The 17,478-nt window shown below is 34.9% G+C and overlaps 1 protein-coding gene across 1 annotated transcript in view; it reads left to right on the plus strand.

Annotated features, from left to right (window-relative positions):
* Nucleotides 1-17,478, plus strand: part of LOC126739403 (endoplasmic reticulum mannosyl-oligosaccharide 1,2-alpha-mannosidase) — a 57,006-nt gene that overhangs the window by 17,307 nt on the left and 22,221 nt on the right. Inside the window, exons 8-9 of the mRNA XM_050445074.1 lie at nucleotides 11,354-11,478; nucleotides 11,579-11,719. Of these exons, the coding sequence (XP_050301031.1) occupies nucleotides 11,354-11,478; nucleotides 11,579-11,719 (266 nt within the window). The remainder of the gene's footprint in view (nucleotides 1-11,353; nucleotides 11,479-11,578; nucleotides 11,720-17,478) is intronic.

Consider the following 17,478-nt stretch of genomic DNA (forward strand, 5'->3'; position numbering starts at 1 on the left):
GGTCGAAGCGAAAACACGAACATTTGGAATGCGGCGGTTCGGAAAGCGACGTTGGTATTCTCGGCGAGACTCCGCGGCATTACCATTGCAAAACCCATAAACAAACATAATATCTGCATATTCAGCGTTAGTAAACGTGGCCATAGCGCAGAAACCAATAGAATACCTTCTTTGAAAACACGAGAAGTATAAACTCGAAACTCGTAATTTAACTACTTTCCACAACAATTATTGCTGTCAGACTATCTACACATCAAATTTTTAACAATAAAATTAAAAAAACAAATTGTTGCTATAGTACTTAAATACCATAGAAGTAAATACCACTTGGCATTTTTCAAGTGCGTTCTTACTATTAATAATAAAAATACAAAATTCTGTTAAAATTTTTGGTAGCATTTATAGCCTATGAGTTAGCTTAGATAATAAGAAAGTTTTACGTAAATTTTGAAGAATGTGGCATAATTTTTTTTCAAAAAATATCCACTAAAAAGTGTAGTATTTTATTTAAGAAAAAAAAATTACACTTTGCATCGAGAATTTACCTATGGTTACAACTATTTGCGGGACTTTTGCCATTACAAACGTAACACTATTGTGTTGAGCATGTATTTTGCCTAAAAAGTTAAAAAAATATACAGCGGATTTTCTGGAAACTGCCTTTTAAACCACTAAGGTCTACATTTTGAAGAAAAACAGAAAAAATTAAATATGTCGAAAACTATCAACTTTTGCATAATACATATTAGGGTTCAATTTACTTCTTACCCCCTCTCCTATCACATCTCCAAAGGAATGTATCGAATTACCAGTAACCCTGTATGATAGAGAAAAAACAGATCTATACAGGGTGATTTTAACAGTGTTGCCATATTTAAAAGAATTGCAAAATTGTATACTTTTACTTTAGTTGGTACTTAATAATATAACAAAAATTCGCAGATCTTAGAGTTGTTTTGAATTGTTGCCAAATATTTGTCTTTATTTATTGGCCTAAGAGCTTCTATTTGTTTTGAAATATTACTTTATTTGTATAATTAGTTTAAATCCTTAAACTACTATGTAGTCAGATGTTAATCTAAAAGCGTTACTATACAGAGTGTTAATTAAGTATGTACCATAAATAATTTCACAGGCGATTGTTTGAGTAATTTTAAGACAAAAAGTTTATATGAACATAGGTCCGCAAGTTCTCTGGCGGTGTTATTTATAACATTAAGGAGCTAATTTACCCCTAACATGATTAAATTTATTAGGTTTAGTGTAATCTCGAACGGGACCTGAAGAAATATTTGTGGCAAAAAAATTGGGGCACCTGAATTTTGTGTAATTTTTAATTTAATCTTATTTGATTTACTCAAATACAAATACAACTTTTTCGTATCTTGCTAATTTTTCGAGAAAAAAAGTCCACTTAATTGCATATCCCTGGATCACACAAGGAATTTGGGGAAAAATTTCTTTTGGAATTTATTATTAACTAAGCAAGATACGAAAAAAATTCAAGAGACAAAAAAGTTTTATTTGTATAATCCACAGAACATAGTAAAAATTGCACAAAAGTCAGTGGCGTATATTTTAGTTGTTTAACAATTTAATTTTAACACCCTGTATATTGAGAACGAAGAATTTCTGGACATATGTTTATATGAACTTTTTGTTTTAAAATTACTCAAAGAATGGTCTCTTAAATTTATGGTACATACCTAATTAACTTCCTGCACGTATTCTTCTATATCGTCGTTGTTAGATGTAGAAATGCGATGTTTTTTTTTTTTTTAATATTTTGTTAATGTATGAACTTTATTAATATTAAAAAATAAATATTTGTACTATGTAAGTATTTTTATTTTACAAGATAATAATATCTAAAACAATGTTTAAGTCCGGCTCTAGCCAAGGCAAAAGCCGCGTGGACCGTAGCGAGTGTCAGCTAGTGTTGTAAAAATCCGGATTAATTCAATATCCGGACAATATTGATTCGGATGAATTGAAAATTCGGTTTTTTCATCCGGATTAATTCATCCGCTCGATGTCTCGCCCGTTCGGCAAATTATGCCATGTTTTGGGCTCGATGCTCGACCGTCCGATAAACGTTTTTTATAGCTGTTTTTCGAATATAAGGTATGCATTATGCAACCCATTAGACATTTCGTTTTTACGGATTTCTACATGATGTTAAAATAGCTAATTATGTATGTAATAAATCAAGTGTATTTTAAACGATGCAAAATATAAATACAAAAATGCTTTGTTTACAAAAAAACTTCTGAAGGTCAGGCGACCCTTAAAAAGTTTGGGCTTTCTCGTATTGTCTCTTATGTTTCTAAATAAGTACAATAAGGATAGATAAAGCAATATTTGCACAAGGCCCCGCGACGATATTGCCGATTGCCCGGTTATTTGTCCGGACGATTTAATTCGGATTCTCATAGGGTACAAACATAGTGGAACGACGAGGCTAGACGTAGCCGATCGATAGTTCTAGCCTGGACACTTATCCCCGCTTCCATCGATACCTCACAACAGAAGCCAAAATCATGCGAGGCGACGACCGCATCGCGATGGCAAAAATTCCGCGCTGGGGCATATATTTTGCGTTGATTCGAAATAATATTTTACTGCAGTTATTATTGTAGTTTATAGTAAGACTACTACCAAACTATTTTGATACTCGCTTTGAGTTTTAAAAAGAATAAAAATTCAATAATAAAAATTTAAAATATTAGATCCCGCGGTATCTCCACTTAGTCGTTCCACTGTACGGCGTGCGCCACCAAATCTCGGCTTCAATTTTGACGCCACGAAACCAGTGTCACGGCTAGTACTATCGATCGGCTACGGGCTAGAGGCACAGCGACGAGGTAAGCGACGCGGCTTTTATTTCATCGTGTATTGTAATGAAGCCAAACATAGTAAAGAGATCGACGCGGTACTAGGCGACGAGAAAAGCGACGCGGTGCGCGTCGAGATAAAATTTGCATTTATTGTCGCGTTGATACGGGACAGTTTTGATTGGTTTTTGCATGTTTTGGTTTAGAAAAGGTTGTTTGTTGGTACAGCATATACGCAATGGCTGAGCAAGTAAACATAATAACCTGCGTGTTCAACAGGCGTGCATTATGGAATGCTTCTCATCCAGATCATAGAAACCGTTATGTATTAGATGAGCTTTGGTCACAAGTAGCTACAGAATGTGGAATAACAGGCAAGTAAATTTTAAGTACATACCTTTATTTTATATACAGAGTCACTCATATTGAATAGGGAAATTATTTAGGTAATCTTTAAATGTGTCACGAATAAAAATTGCTTGATTGGGAACCCGACCTCTTGCATTCCAATTGGGTCTTGTAAAATTATTATTTGCAGGACTTTCTGTGACCAATTTTAAATGCCTTTCGAAACCCTCTTTATCCATGATAATATTATGTAAAAGACAAATTGCCTTAATTGTAATGTCGGCGAGTTGTTCGTTTGTTTCTATGGCTTTCGATAATATTCTCCATTTTGCATATATTATACCAAATGAACATTCAATCGTCTTCCTAGCTCTAGATAATCGCTGGTTAAAGTACTGCCTTTCAGGATTCAGAGTTTGTCTACTATAGGGTTTAAGCAAGTTTTCTTGTAGTGGATATGCTTCATCGGCTATGAAAACAAATGGCATTCGAATTTGCGTATGTGGTAGAGACTGTTCAGTTGGTACATTTAATTGTTTCTTTGAAAGTAACTTAGAGAAAGCCGAACTTTGAAAAGTACCCCCATCGGATTGTCATCCATATCCTCCCACCTCTATTACAGTAAAGCGATAATTTGCATCACAGACTGCTTGAAGAACGATCGAGAAGAATTTTTTATAATTAAAGAACATGCTTCCTGAATGACTGAGACATTTAATTTTTACGTGCTTGCCATCCAATGCACCTAAGCAATTGGGAAAATTCCAGATTTTCATGTAATCTTCACTGATTTTAATGAAATCATCCTGTGTTGGAACTGGGAAGTGTATTGGCTGTAATATATTCCATACCGCGTTAACAATTTCTTTAACAATTGATCCAACTGTTGTAGCTCCCATGCGAAAAGTGAATGATTTTGAAAGATTCCCCTGTAGCACAATATCTGCAATAAAAAAATAATAAAATTTTAGTTAGTGTCAGTGATTAGGCTGTGTTCTATTTTATTTTAACACTAATGCTAGAATGAACCACTTCTGAAACAAAAATCAATGTTAAAAATAGCTTATTCGTAACTGAAATCCATTTTTTTACAGTGAAACTAAATGGAAAAATTTAAGAGATTATTTCCGAAGAGAACTGAAAAAACTTCCCATTCCACGGTCTGGTGATCCAGGGGACATTGCAATTAAATCCCACTGGCCCTATTTTAAAAGTTTGTTATTCTTAAAGGATCAATTTAGGCCTCGACAAGCAACGGGAAATTTGGTAGATTCTTTGGATGAATCGCTTGCTACGGACGTGCAATCTGATGTGAATTCTGATGACGATAGAGTGGAGACGGAAACAATAGACGATGTACAAGATCCCGTGAATGTCGAGCCATTGACACCTGCTTCTGTTGCTTCCGAAAACACTGAGGATTCATCTACAGGCACGTCAAGTCATTTTGCTGAACCTGCTGAACAGTTTTAAAGGGCCGACTCCGTAAAAGAAAGAATAATGTTGACGCTTTATTGGCCATCGAGGAACAGAAATTGGAGTTCATTAGAACAAAGAGGGCAAACATAAATGAAACCAAAGAAGATGATCATCTGTCATTTTTTAAGAGTCTACTACCACACGTGAGAAAAATTACGGATAACAACATTTTGCATTTTAGAAATGGCGTTCAAGATCTGGTTCAGAGATATGCTTATGGCTATACTAATCAAATGAATCAGAATCAAGGAATCGAACCTTTCGATTATCCGATCAATCAGAACGCCAACTCCTACTGAATCTTTCGTTTTATGTTTTTACCCAAAAGAATATTTCTACTTAGTTTATTTTTGTTCATTTTTTCCAGTGTTTAAGATGTTATGTTAATTGACCTGTTTAGTTGTAATACTTAATAAATATTATGTTTTTTGTACAAAAATATACATTCAACTTACCTTAAAGTAATAACCAACCTCTCTTCCGGTCCAATGGGTTGTTTATTGTAGTTTGTCCAATTCATTTGTAGACATGGAGACACTTTCTAAAATATAGTTAAAAGTAGCAATATCCATTCTCAAGTACTCGAAAAATCGGTCTGGATGCTGCTTGAGTTCAAAAAATAGTGTATGATACTGCCCAAATCGTTTGCGCGATTTATTAATGGGATGTACAGAGCAAGTTCTGTTTAAACCTCCCATTACAATAAGTCCGCGAAGCGCGGCATTGTCAAATAAAATTTCATCTTCACTGTCGGAAAACATTGTTTTGACTAAATTGAATTGAGTCGCAATTAATCGCGACTTCTGTCTCCTTACTATGTGTATGTCTTCTGCCACGTCGCTTATATCGTCGCTTACCTCGTCGCTGTGCCTCTAGCCTCGTCGTTCCACTATGTTTGTACCCTTAGCCGGTGGAACGTGGAACTTCGTGAGCCTCGTACAAGCTATTATTAATTCATTGTCGGTCGAACGGGCGGCGTGTATCCGGACGATTTAGATATCCGGATTGATTCGGAATAATTTGATATTCGGATTGAACGGACGATTCATCCGGACTCTTAGCATCACTAGTGTCAGCGGCATCCCTACTATAAGCAAATATGCCGCGCCTGTGTTAGTACACATGCACCGAACTCGCTTATTCAACTTCAAGCCAGTGTATTTTTATTGAAGTGCGACTGCTGGTTTCTTTATGCTGTGACACAAGCGCCCGTACTATAGGAGATAATGCGATATTCAAATCAACAACCAAAGTGCTCCTGGCATCCTACGTATACCGCTCTCTGTCTCGCGCCATCTTCTCCATCTTCCTCTATTTGTCGTGGGGCGCGCTCACACACGCGTCCATAATTTGGCCGAAAAGCTACTCTCGACGACCCATCTTCTCGGCTTTTATCACGCTCGTTACCGATCACGAGCCGCGCTAAAATTTAGCGTCCCAGTTTTATCGTGGATTCGGCTTTTGTTTTTAATGTTTTGTAAATCGGACCGCAGGAGGCAGAGATTTTTTGTTGTTTATTCGGCTAAATTTTGTTTTTAATCGGTTCCGTGATCGGTGGTTTGTGTGTGTGTGAGTATTTCGAGAGTGAACAATACAATAATTATTATTGAATATTAACGATTTTCGATTATCGTGTAAGCTTTTTAATTAACTGTAATTTTTCAAATCTTTCACTGGAAGAAAAAGTAAACATTAAGACTTTAGGCAGACCTTTGCCGGATTTAAATCTTACTCAAGTGAGTGAAAGGAAAACACAACAAAGAAGTTTTACTCGCCGTTTTTCGAGGGACATTTATCTGAGAAATAATTGGATATGTGGTTGTGAAGAAACAAACTTATTATACTGTTTTCCGTGTGTGTTATTTTTTGTCGCTGGCTCTAGTAGTGTCGATCCAAGTTGGGCAATTTATTTACAACATCTTGCGGCTAAAATAAAAAAGCATGACTTTTCACGAGGACATATAAATTCTTGCGCTACGTTTGCTCTACTGGGTAAGACTAATATTTTATACTCTATTTCAGAAGTGTGTAGAGCAATAAAACCTCATTAGGTATGCAAAAGTGGTACCTGGTGATCCACCAATATTTTATGCCACTACCTTAGTTGGGTATTAGTTTCAATGTAAAATTCTTTCTTTTCGTTGATTGCAGGTAGTGCCACCCGGTTTTGGGTCAATTTATGAGTTTTGCCCATTGTTACCCACTGATAAACATTGAAAACGGTTCGCCAAAGGCGTGCAACTGGGACTTGTTTTTTACCTTATAATTAATGTACTTAAATGCTATTTTATTTTAGACAGTTACTTTTGTTTAAATGGAATAATATGTTTTTTCACAAATTTATTGAACATAATATGTAGAGTAAAACAGTTGAAAATGTCACTTTTGGATCTGGCATTTTTTGAACAGTGTATAACAATTTTAAATTATAATAGATTGTAGTCTTCTTCGTCATCTGACGAACCGTCATCACCTCTTGACATTATAATTAAAGGATCGACTGTCTGATCGATGAGGTTGTCAAGATCCCACATTTTGTCCTCTTGCTTAATTACATGCTGGACTGCTTTTCGCCAATTCTCTGGTGTCGCTTCCGTAATGGCTTGATCAAACAGTAGCTTAACATCTTTCATTTTAAAAGTCGTGTTTTGTCTTGCTACAAATCCTTTTACCTGCGCCCATATCAGTTCTATAGGATTTAGTTCGCAATGATATGGCGGTAAGCGCAGTACAGTTATATTATATTTTTCGGCTATATCTTCCACAGCGTATTTCATGAAACGAGTTTTGTGTAAGTTTGCTATTGCCAGCAGTTCTTTTTTTATCAAATTTGCTTCAAACGCAATACCTTTTGCAGTCAGCCAATCGATAATTTCTTGCTTTCTCCAACTTGAAGTTGGCGTCTTCTCTATTCGCCGTGAATGATAGCTTGCGTTATCCATAACCACCACCGAATTAGCCGGAAGAAATTTTATCATTTCACCAAAATAGTCCTCGAAAACGTCTGAGTTCATGTCTTCATGGTAATCTCCTGTGCGAGTCGACTCAAAGGTTAGCAGACCTTCTTTTAAAAATCCCTCTTTGCTTCCAATATGTGTGATTATAAGTCTTTTTCCTTTTCCCGAAGGTACTTTAATACCCGTAGACAGGCCTTCTATGAAAGCTTGGCGAGCACTGGTTATATTTTTATCTTGCCACATTTTTTGGACTATATAACCTTCGTTAATCCACGTCTCATCAAGATAAAAAACTTTCTTTTGCTCCCTGCGGTACTGCTTGATACTTCTCAAGTATTGTCGTCTCCAACAAACAATTTCGTCGCTCTCCAGTAAAAGTGCTTTGCGGTTATGCTTTTCCCAGGCAAAATCCATATTTTTTAAAGTTTTCCATAAAAGTTTTCTAGTTATCAACAGAATACTGTCATCTCGGCCAAGCTCCATTAAAATTTTATCTAGGGTGGGTATTTCCTTTTTAAAATAAAAAGAGTGAACTTTTCTTCGAATTATACATTTAGCATTTTCATCAAGGACTTTTGTAGGTCGTCCTGGCTTTTGCTTGGGAGATTCCACTTGACCTGCTACTTTTCTTTCCCGCAACAATTTGAAAATGGTGGACTTTCCAATTCCACTCATTCGAGAACATTTTTCAACAATTTCTTGCACAGTAAAACTAGGGTAATCGTGTTTTATGCAATCATGTACATTTAAAATAATAACTTTTTCACTCAGCGATAGTGGAGAATTTTTAGTACATCTTTTCGTTGGACTGAATACCTCCATTTTTTAAATATTGAGATAATAATATTGTGATTAAACTACAGCGTAGCAGTGACTACTAACGTTTAAAATATGATTTAAAAGTATTTATAGTCTGTATATATTACCTGACCCCATTTTTGCATGTTACAAAGCGTTAAAAGATAGGTACCTATACAAAAGGATTAAAAGTATTTATTTAGTATTTAATCTCTTTCAAAATAAAGGCATTTAATTCGTGAAAATTAAATTCATAAATATTATAAGTACCTGCGCCTATGAACTACCACGAAATGTAGCCAAACAGAACGGAATTCCCCAGTTTATTGCTCTATACACTTCTGAAATAGAGTATAACACAGTTGAGTTCTGCATATAGAGACAATTTAATTAAGCATAATGATGAAATAAGAAATAATAGGCACATTTTAATGAGAATTATTAGCTGCGTAAAATTTTGTGGGGCCTTTGAATTGGCACTTCGAGGCCACAATGAAACTAAGGATTCTTCAAATAAGGGTTTGTTCAAGGATTTAATTAATTTTACCGCAGAATTAGATGTCATACTTAAGGAACACTTGCAGAATTCAACAGTCTTTAAAGGAACATCTAAAATGATTCAGAACGATATTTTGGAGTGTATGCTTTATGTTTGTATACAAGAAATTTCCAACCATATTGAAAAATCGGAATTTGTATCAATACAATGCGATGAGACTACGGATGTATCAAATAACTGCCAAATGGTAATAATATTAAGATATTTTTTTGATAGATCCATTCATGAACATTTCTGGGGCTTTATAAAGGTTAAGGATAAAACTGCAACAGGATTAAAAACGTGTATCGAAAATGGAATTGATCCGCTAATTTTAAAGACACCTCAAAAATTAATAGCTCAAACCTACGACGGGGCAAATGTAATGAGTGGTTCAATTAACGGTGTTCAAGCTCAGATTAAATTAAAATATCCAAACGCGCATTTTGTTCACTGTTATGCTCACCAGCTGAACCTTATTATGCAAAAATCGGTATCTCAAAATCCGAAAGTACGCGTTTTTTTTAATAATCTGTCTGCAATACCAGCTTTTTTCTCAAATTCCTCCGATTTCTGCCACTGATGTGATGTACTACAAGAAATAGTACATAGAAAATTGCCTAGAGTGGCAACAACCAGATGGAATTATAATATTCGCACCGTGAATACTGTTTATGAAGATCGCGAAGAATTAATTGAGGTTTTTCAAGAAATTAAGCAGAAATGTGAGAAAAGTGTGACGTCAAATGAAGCTTCTTAATCTTTGAAGTTTAAGGAGAGCATTAGAGGATCCAGAATTCTTATTTTGGCTTACCCTTTTTCACAAAATTATGCCGCACGTGGACATACTTTATAATCAGCTCCAGTCAAAAAGTAAGGATAGTGTGTCATTGCAAAAGGATCTGTCGATATTTGAATCAAGCATTGCCAAAATAAGAAACGACACCGATAATATTAAGGCTAATGTAGAATTAAACTTTGAAAGTGTCAAAAGAAGAAGAACTGACGATAACTTGAGAAGTATTATTGCAAAAGAGGTATGTGATACAGTTGTTACCTAAGCGAAGGACAGATTTTCCTATCGAGGTCATCTTCAAGCAGCTAACTTGTTCGATAAAGAAGCGTATCCAAAATATAACAAGACCTTTCCAGTGGATATTGCAGATAATGTAGTTACTTTTTATCCAATGTTATGTAAAATTAGATTAAGAACTGAATCTAGTTCAGTTACTCAAGACCAGATTTCTCACAAAATATTGGAGCTATGAACTTGCTTTCATTTATTTTAGAAAATAATCTTGGCGAAACATTTGCCGAAACAATAAAATTATTAAATATCATTGTGACGACCCCAATGACAACTGCAGAGGCCCAGCGCAATTTTTCCACCATTAAGCGAATAAAAACCTTCCTGCGAAGTACTATGCTTAATGAAAGACTTAATGCTTTAGACATGATGTCCATCAATAGAAATTTAGTGATGGAAATAAACAATTTTGATAAAAAAGTAATGGAAAGGTTTATAAATATGAAAGACCGTCGAGCAGATTTTACTTGTAGGAAGTAGCTTAAGTACCTATTGAACATTTATTAATAAGTATAATTTTTCTTCACGTTTTAAAGTTACTTGTTATTGTTTTTAAAACCGTAGAGAGGTAGCAAAAATATTTTCGTGCGAGGTTCCGTGATGTGTAAATGCGATTGTTTTGTAACAATGTTCTTTATTTTTGATTGCCAAATTAAGACATTTATGTGCAAACTTTTTGTGATTGTACCATGATGACTGCAAACCGTCATGTCTCAGATATTATAACATATACTTAGGTACGTCCAGTTATATTTTTTTATTTATTAGTAAGTATATATTTATTTGGATTTGCGCGCCCCTCCATAGTCAAATGTCACGAGCCGCCACTGCTCAGTTAACACAAATGCTTGGAGTTCATGATATTTGATCAAACAAACATAAGACAAAACAAAATAAACGTTGAAGCTTAGATATCAATTGTAATTTGCGCTGTAGTACCCAAGTGTGAAATTCTGGTATTTATTGGGAGAAAATTCAAGTTTAAATAAAAAATATTAAAAATTAATCAAAACACAGTAAAAAATTTAAATATTGATTTCGATCTGTGTGTGTTTGGTCATGGTTAAAATATTCGAACTTAGGTCAGCTATCATCCCCTTGAAGGACTATTTCAATTTAATATTTGGAGATTTTTAACTTATTTTAAAAAATTAATTAATTGTGACCTAATAATAAAAATATTAATTGTAAAAGCCTATGCTAAAAATGTTTGGTTTTTAAATATTTATTATTTGACACCCAGAAAATAAATGCATACAAATTATGAAATATTTAACTCTGTGATGGTGCAATTGGCCTTCTTTTTTTATAGGTGCACATAACGGCCTACCAAACTCGCATTTAAAAATGGCGGAAGATTTACTAACCACGTGTTATCAAACATACGCACAACAGCCTACCTTTTTAGCTCCAGAGATTACCTATTTTAATATTCAGGTAATCTATATAAAAGAAATAAATTCTAAAGGATTATAGTTACTTGCTTCGTAGTTGAATATAAATTATTATTAATATGTGAATAAATGTAAATTTTCAGGGAGAAAACTCAAATGATATGTATGTAAAATCGAATGATGCTCACAATTTACTCAGGCCCGAGTTTATTGAAAGTTTATGGTACATGTACCAGTTCACTGGAAATACCACCTATCAAGATTGGGGGTGGCAGATATTTCAGGTAAAGCACTAAAATATTAAATTTCGGTTAATTTTGAAAGATATTGTTTAGGTAGTTTTTTATATAATAAATATTATATTTCTATAGCAGAAAAATCTACATGGCAAAGAAAAGTAAAAAAAAGAGTATAAATAAAATAATATAAACCCAAGTTCTAAAATTATGATGTACACATATAAGGAAAAAAAATACTCACACATTTATTTTACAACATTTATTTTACAACAAAAAATACAATATTCTTGGATTGTTCAAATATAATACAGTAAAAGTCACGAATAGCGACGTTGCTTATAAAAACAAGTCGCTTATTACAACGAAATCTGGGAAGTTTGGTTGGATTTATATGTAACGCAAGTCTAAAAAAGTTTGTCTATAACGACGCCGGTTATAGCGACCAAGTCGCTTTTAGCGTCCTTATGTAAAAGATGTTTCACGTGGAAGGTCGGATATAACGACCGAACGTGTGATTCACACAGCAATCATTTGTAACCAATAACTACAAGTTATTCTTAGGAGAATTACCGGAACCGGAGGCCGGGAAAATACCTGTTTGTCGATCTGATAAATGCTTTTCTTTGTTTATGTATGTACTTTTTATTTAATGCCGGAATTTTGTGCATACGTATAGACGTAGCGTATTACGTAATGTTAAAATGAATTAAAAAAAAAAGAAAAGCTTTGTCCGTTGAGAAAAAAGGCTTAATAATTTGCAGACTTGAGGAAGGTGAATCCAATATTGCTATTGCAAGCGAGTTAGGCTTATCACATTCAAGTGTTTCTACAATTTGGAACAATCGGGATGCAATAAAAAATGCATTTAATGAGACGTTGCTACCAAAGAAGAAACTTAGGTTATCCAGTCATGCAGATATAGATAAAGCATTATTTAACTGGTTTAAAGTTGAAAGAAGTAGAGGATCGCCAATTAGTGGTCCTATACTACAGACAAAACCGGAACATTTCGGCAGGGTACTGAATAAAGGACCGGAATACATATCCACAGAAAGTTGGATAAAAAGTTTTCGAACAAGGCATAATATTGTTTATGGAAAAATAATTGGTGAAGCGGCCAGGGTACCTCCTGGAGTGACAGAAAACTGGCTTAAAACTGTATGGCCTGAAATAGGAAAAGGGTATACAAGTGACCAGATTTTTAACTCAGATGAGACAGGTCTGTTCTACAAAATGCTTCCAGACGTGACACTGAAATTTAAAGTGCAAGGGAGGGAAAATGTTCGTCCAAAGAGAGAATTATTTTTTTTGTTGCTGCCAATATGTCTGGGTCAGAAAAACGTAAGTTGATTGTTATTGGAAAATCAAAAAACCTCCGTTGTTTTAAAAATGTTAAGACATTACCTGTTACCTACATGTCTAACAAAAAAGCCTGGATGACTTCAGACTTGTTTATTAAGATCTTGCGAGATTGGGACTCTGAGCTAATGAAGAAAAAAAAGTAAATCTTACTCCTAGTAGATAATTGCACAGCACACCCAAAAGTGTCAAATTTTAACAATATTAATCTTCAATTCTTGCCACCCAATATCACATCAGTGCTCCAACCAGTTGACCAAGGTATCATAAGATCTTTAACAGTCCATTATAGAAAGTTCCAGATAATGAATATTATTGAAAATAATCAGTTATCTAAGAAGTCTTCCATTAATATTTTGGACGCAATATCGATGATCCCCAAAGCCTGGAATAGGGTATCACAACGAACAATCATTAATTGTTTTAAACATGCCGGATTCCTAGAACAGACACTGGAAACTGCCGACTCTGAAGACGACATTCGTTTAGCCAAGTTGGCAAGAAGAATAAGTAATGACTTTGATACAGAAGATTATGTGCCTCTAGCTGTAATTAAAGAAAACTTTAAATTAACTGATGAATTATGGACTGACTGATTTCATAAATTCTGATAGTCACTTAGACACAAACGGTACTTTGGGTGACGAGCAAATTGCAGCGGAGGTGCTTACAATTGAGGATACCCAAGATCAAGGTGAAGACGGCAGGTCTGAGGATGAAGAAGAATTTAATTCACCATGTATTGAAGAAGCTTTACGAGCAGTGAAGACCCTAAACAGTTTTGTACTATACAATAATGCGAGTGACGAAAAACTTATAGACACAACCAGTTTTATTGAGAAAAAAATTGATTCAATTTACTTTAACTCGCGTGACAAAAAACAAACAAAGATACAGATTTTTTACTAAATTAACTACATAATTTTATTTATATGTACGGCTTGACCATTCTAGCTTGGCCTCTGAGATGCGCGAACGTGCGAATGAGAGAGTCAGTGTTAAACAAAGACAGAGAACGGGCGGTTTATTAAAATCTTAGTCCGTGCGTAGATGGCGTCAAGTGGAGTAGATAGCGGAATAAAAACGGAAAAAGCTTTCTTCTCGAAAAAAATTTTTTTTTAGGTATAACCACATGAAACCTTGACAGGATCATTAGTTGGGTCTCTGGGTATATGAAATGACTAATTACAATATATTTTGAGCGGTCGGACATTTTTTATCCCGGAAAATGCCCAGAATTTATCAAAATGATATTTTTATGTTTTTTTTTTACACATACCACGCGATAACTTCTAAACCAATAAACTTACAATCATCAGGTTTTTTTTTTAGTCGATTCGAGATATAAAGGCGGTCACAACAGAACTAATTTGGGTCTGCTAGTTAGCCTAGTTTGTCTTGGAGAATGGAGTAAACACGAAGGTTTATACATAAAATTGGTGAAAATGACGAAGACCAATTAGTTGAGGACAATAATAAAACTTGTTATGTTTAAAAAAAACTCTATTAAAAGTTTTAATTCTATAATTAATATATTGACGTAATAACTTAAAAACATATTGCACATTTACAAACTAAAATAAGTTTTATTATTGTCCTCAACTACTTGGTCTTCGTCATTTTCACCAATTTCTTCGATTGCAGATAAGTCGCCATCGTCCGTGGTCGTCATCATCATGGTCGTCATCATCATCCTTTTCATCCAAATCACTTTCACAGTCACTGTCTTCACCCAACCTAATAATCAGCTCCTCCACAACAATATCCATTGTTGGTTCTTTGTCAATGAATTCTTGCTTAAACCTTTTGGCTCGCTCGCACATCGAGCGTTCCATTTTTTCATTGGAAAATCCTCAAAGAAATTGCCACAATACTTAATGACTTTGTTAAAATTAAAATCTACATTTCCTTTCGCCACATACTCCTTCATTTCTGCCCAAACCAGCTCAATAGGATTTAGGTCTGGGTGATAAGGGGGTATAGCCGTAAAACCTCGTGACCATTTCTATTAAAAAGCTCATCGATTTCATACCTCTTGTATTTAGGTTTGTGCATTTTTATGATGTATAACTGAGGTTTCAACAGTTTCTTGTCGAAATCGATATTTCGTAGCCTTAACCATTCCTCTATCTCCGCTTTCCTGGTCAATGTTATCGGCACTTTATCAATTTGTTTGTTGTGGTATGGGGCGTTGTCAATGACCACAACACTGTTTTGTGGCAAATTTGGGATGAGTTTTTCTAAAACCCACTTTTTATAATTATCGTAGTTCATCTCTTGATGGTAGTCGCCACTCGTGTTGGCGATTTCCACCTAATATAGGCATTGGGGACAAATCCATTTTCGCCACCGGCATGCACAATAATAAGGCGCGGCCCCTTGTTTATTGGTTTTTGAAGTGCTGCCAGGGATTCATCACTCCAATTTTCGTATGAGTATGAGTCGAATGGATATATGTTTCATCCATATATATTATAGGTCGATTTTCTCCTCTATATTGGCGCATCCTTCTAAGAAACTCAATCCGCAGCATTCTAATGGGCTGTTGTTCCATTAGAATTTTCCGGTTGTTTTTCAATTTCCTTCATCGAAACCCAATTTTATGTATTTCTTTTCTTAGGCTTTCTTTACAACTTTGGTATTCCATGTCCTCTACAAACTTTTTATGGACTGTCTTTAAAATAGGAACCTCCTTTTCGGTAACATGGTTGATAATGGTTCTCCTTAAAACTCCCAAGTCCGCTTCGTCCAGATGAGTTTTAATTATTCGATCAGGTCGCTTTTTATTGGGGGTTAAAAATGTTGTAGTACGGCCCGTGTTGACTAGTTTTGCTTCGTTCTTTATTCTTCGTATGTTCCTTATGCTGCAGCAACAGGTGTTTTCATTTTATCAGTATTTTAGCCGGAAGGTTGGTACGATTTATGAGACCAAAAGCCTTGACTGAAATCAAACAGTACCAGGCAAGAAAAACATGAGGAGTTATTGGCTGATATTTCAGAAGCCACTTTTCTCAGGGCTGCAGCTGTTCTGATTTTTCCAAATACCAGACTGTACTGGAGGTATATTTTAATGAACCTAAAAATAAATAATTTTTCTTGGTTAACTGAAGTGCTTTTTGCCTTTTGGGTGGGATTAAGGGCCATTGCCATTGCTAATCCATTATTCCGAGAAATTTCAGATCAGAACATACCTTTGCGAGAGGAATAACTTCTTCACCATTGCCAGCAGCCGCTGATTCTGCTTGCATAAACTTCAATACGTTGCTAACTATTTCACGACTTTGTCCACTTAACACTTTATTTTTTACTTTACTTGTAAAAGGCATTTTTAAACTTTGGAAATTACTCTTCTTCGAGACTGATTTCAAGACTGACTGTAGAGACCGAGAATCGATACAATAATATATTTAAAGTCTGTATACTGTAAGATAGACTAAAATAAAACAATACTGGAAGCGTGACGGGCACGTGATCATTAACTTGCAGGTGGACAGGACGGCCCTGATTGGTTCAATCGGAACTCGGAAGCGACACCCACAGTGCGACCTGTCCACAATTCAAAACCTGCAGCGGAGAACAATTTTTTGTTTTCGTCCCCTACACGTTATCAGCGCCTGTCTCTCTCTGTTTTATACAATCACGTGCGCAGCGCATGATTTTGTTTATGTTCAGTCTATCTGTAAAAAGCGGTACATTACACTTATAAAAACTTTAATATATACTGACTATGCACCCGTACTAAAATCACCGATGCGAGCACCACGAGAGATTCCATTTAAATGACCTCCCGAGCGTTATCAGCGTTAGGCTACTGCGCAACCAAATCTCAAGAGGCCAAGCTAGAATGGTCAAGCCGTACATACATACAAATGTATTTTATGTACTATGTAGGTTTATCTTACGTTACCTAAATTTAGTTTTTTTTTATATTGGATTTTCATTTTTGGTTTTTTGTTTTGTATGTATCTATGTATTATCAGGGTTTTGTAAAATTAAAAAAAAATTTATAACATATATAATTATGTATGTACATAGTTATATTTGAAAAAAAGACGTACTGTATGTAGGTCCTTTAATAACGACGGCCGTTTATACCGACCCATGTTCAGTAGTCCCTTCGCCGTCGTTATATCCGACTTTCACTGTACTACTTAATTAAACTTAATTTAAAATCACTTAACATTAGGGTATATGTTAAAATTTTTTTGCTGTTTATTTTAAACTGTGTATAAAACTCGTTAAAATAAACAGCTTTTTTCAAAGAACTGAAAAATAAGCGAGATGGTAATAAGGGCTTGTGTGCCAAGTAATAAAATTAAATTGAAAAAATTATATCTTTGATCTTTCGGTTTTATGATTTACGTAATAAAACCGAATCTATTCTTGAAGATCTGTTTAGAATTGCCGCATTGAGAGGTTTTTGAATGCACCGCGAATCCGACTTA

The sequence above is a fragment of the Anthonomus grandis genome, chromosome 8, assembly GCF_022605725.1.
Source record: "Anthonomus grandis grandis chromosome 8, icAntGran1.3, whole genome shotgun sequence".
Taxonomy (NCBI): domain Eukaryota; kingdom Metazoa; phylum Arthropoda; class Insecta; order Coleoptera; family Curculionidae; genus Anthonomus; species Anthonomus grandis.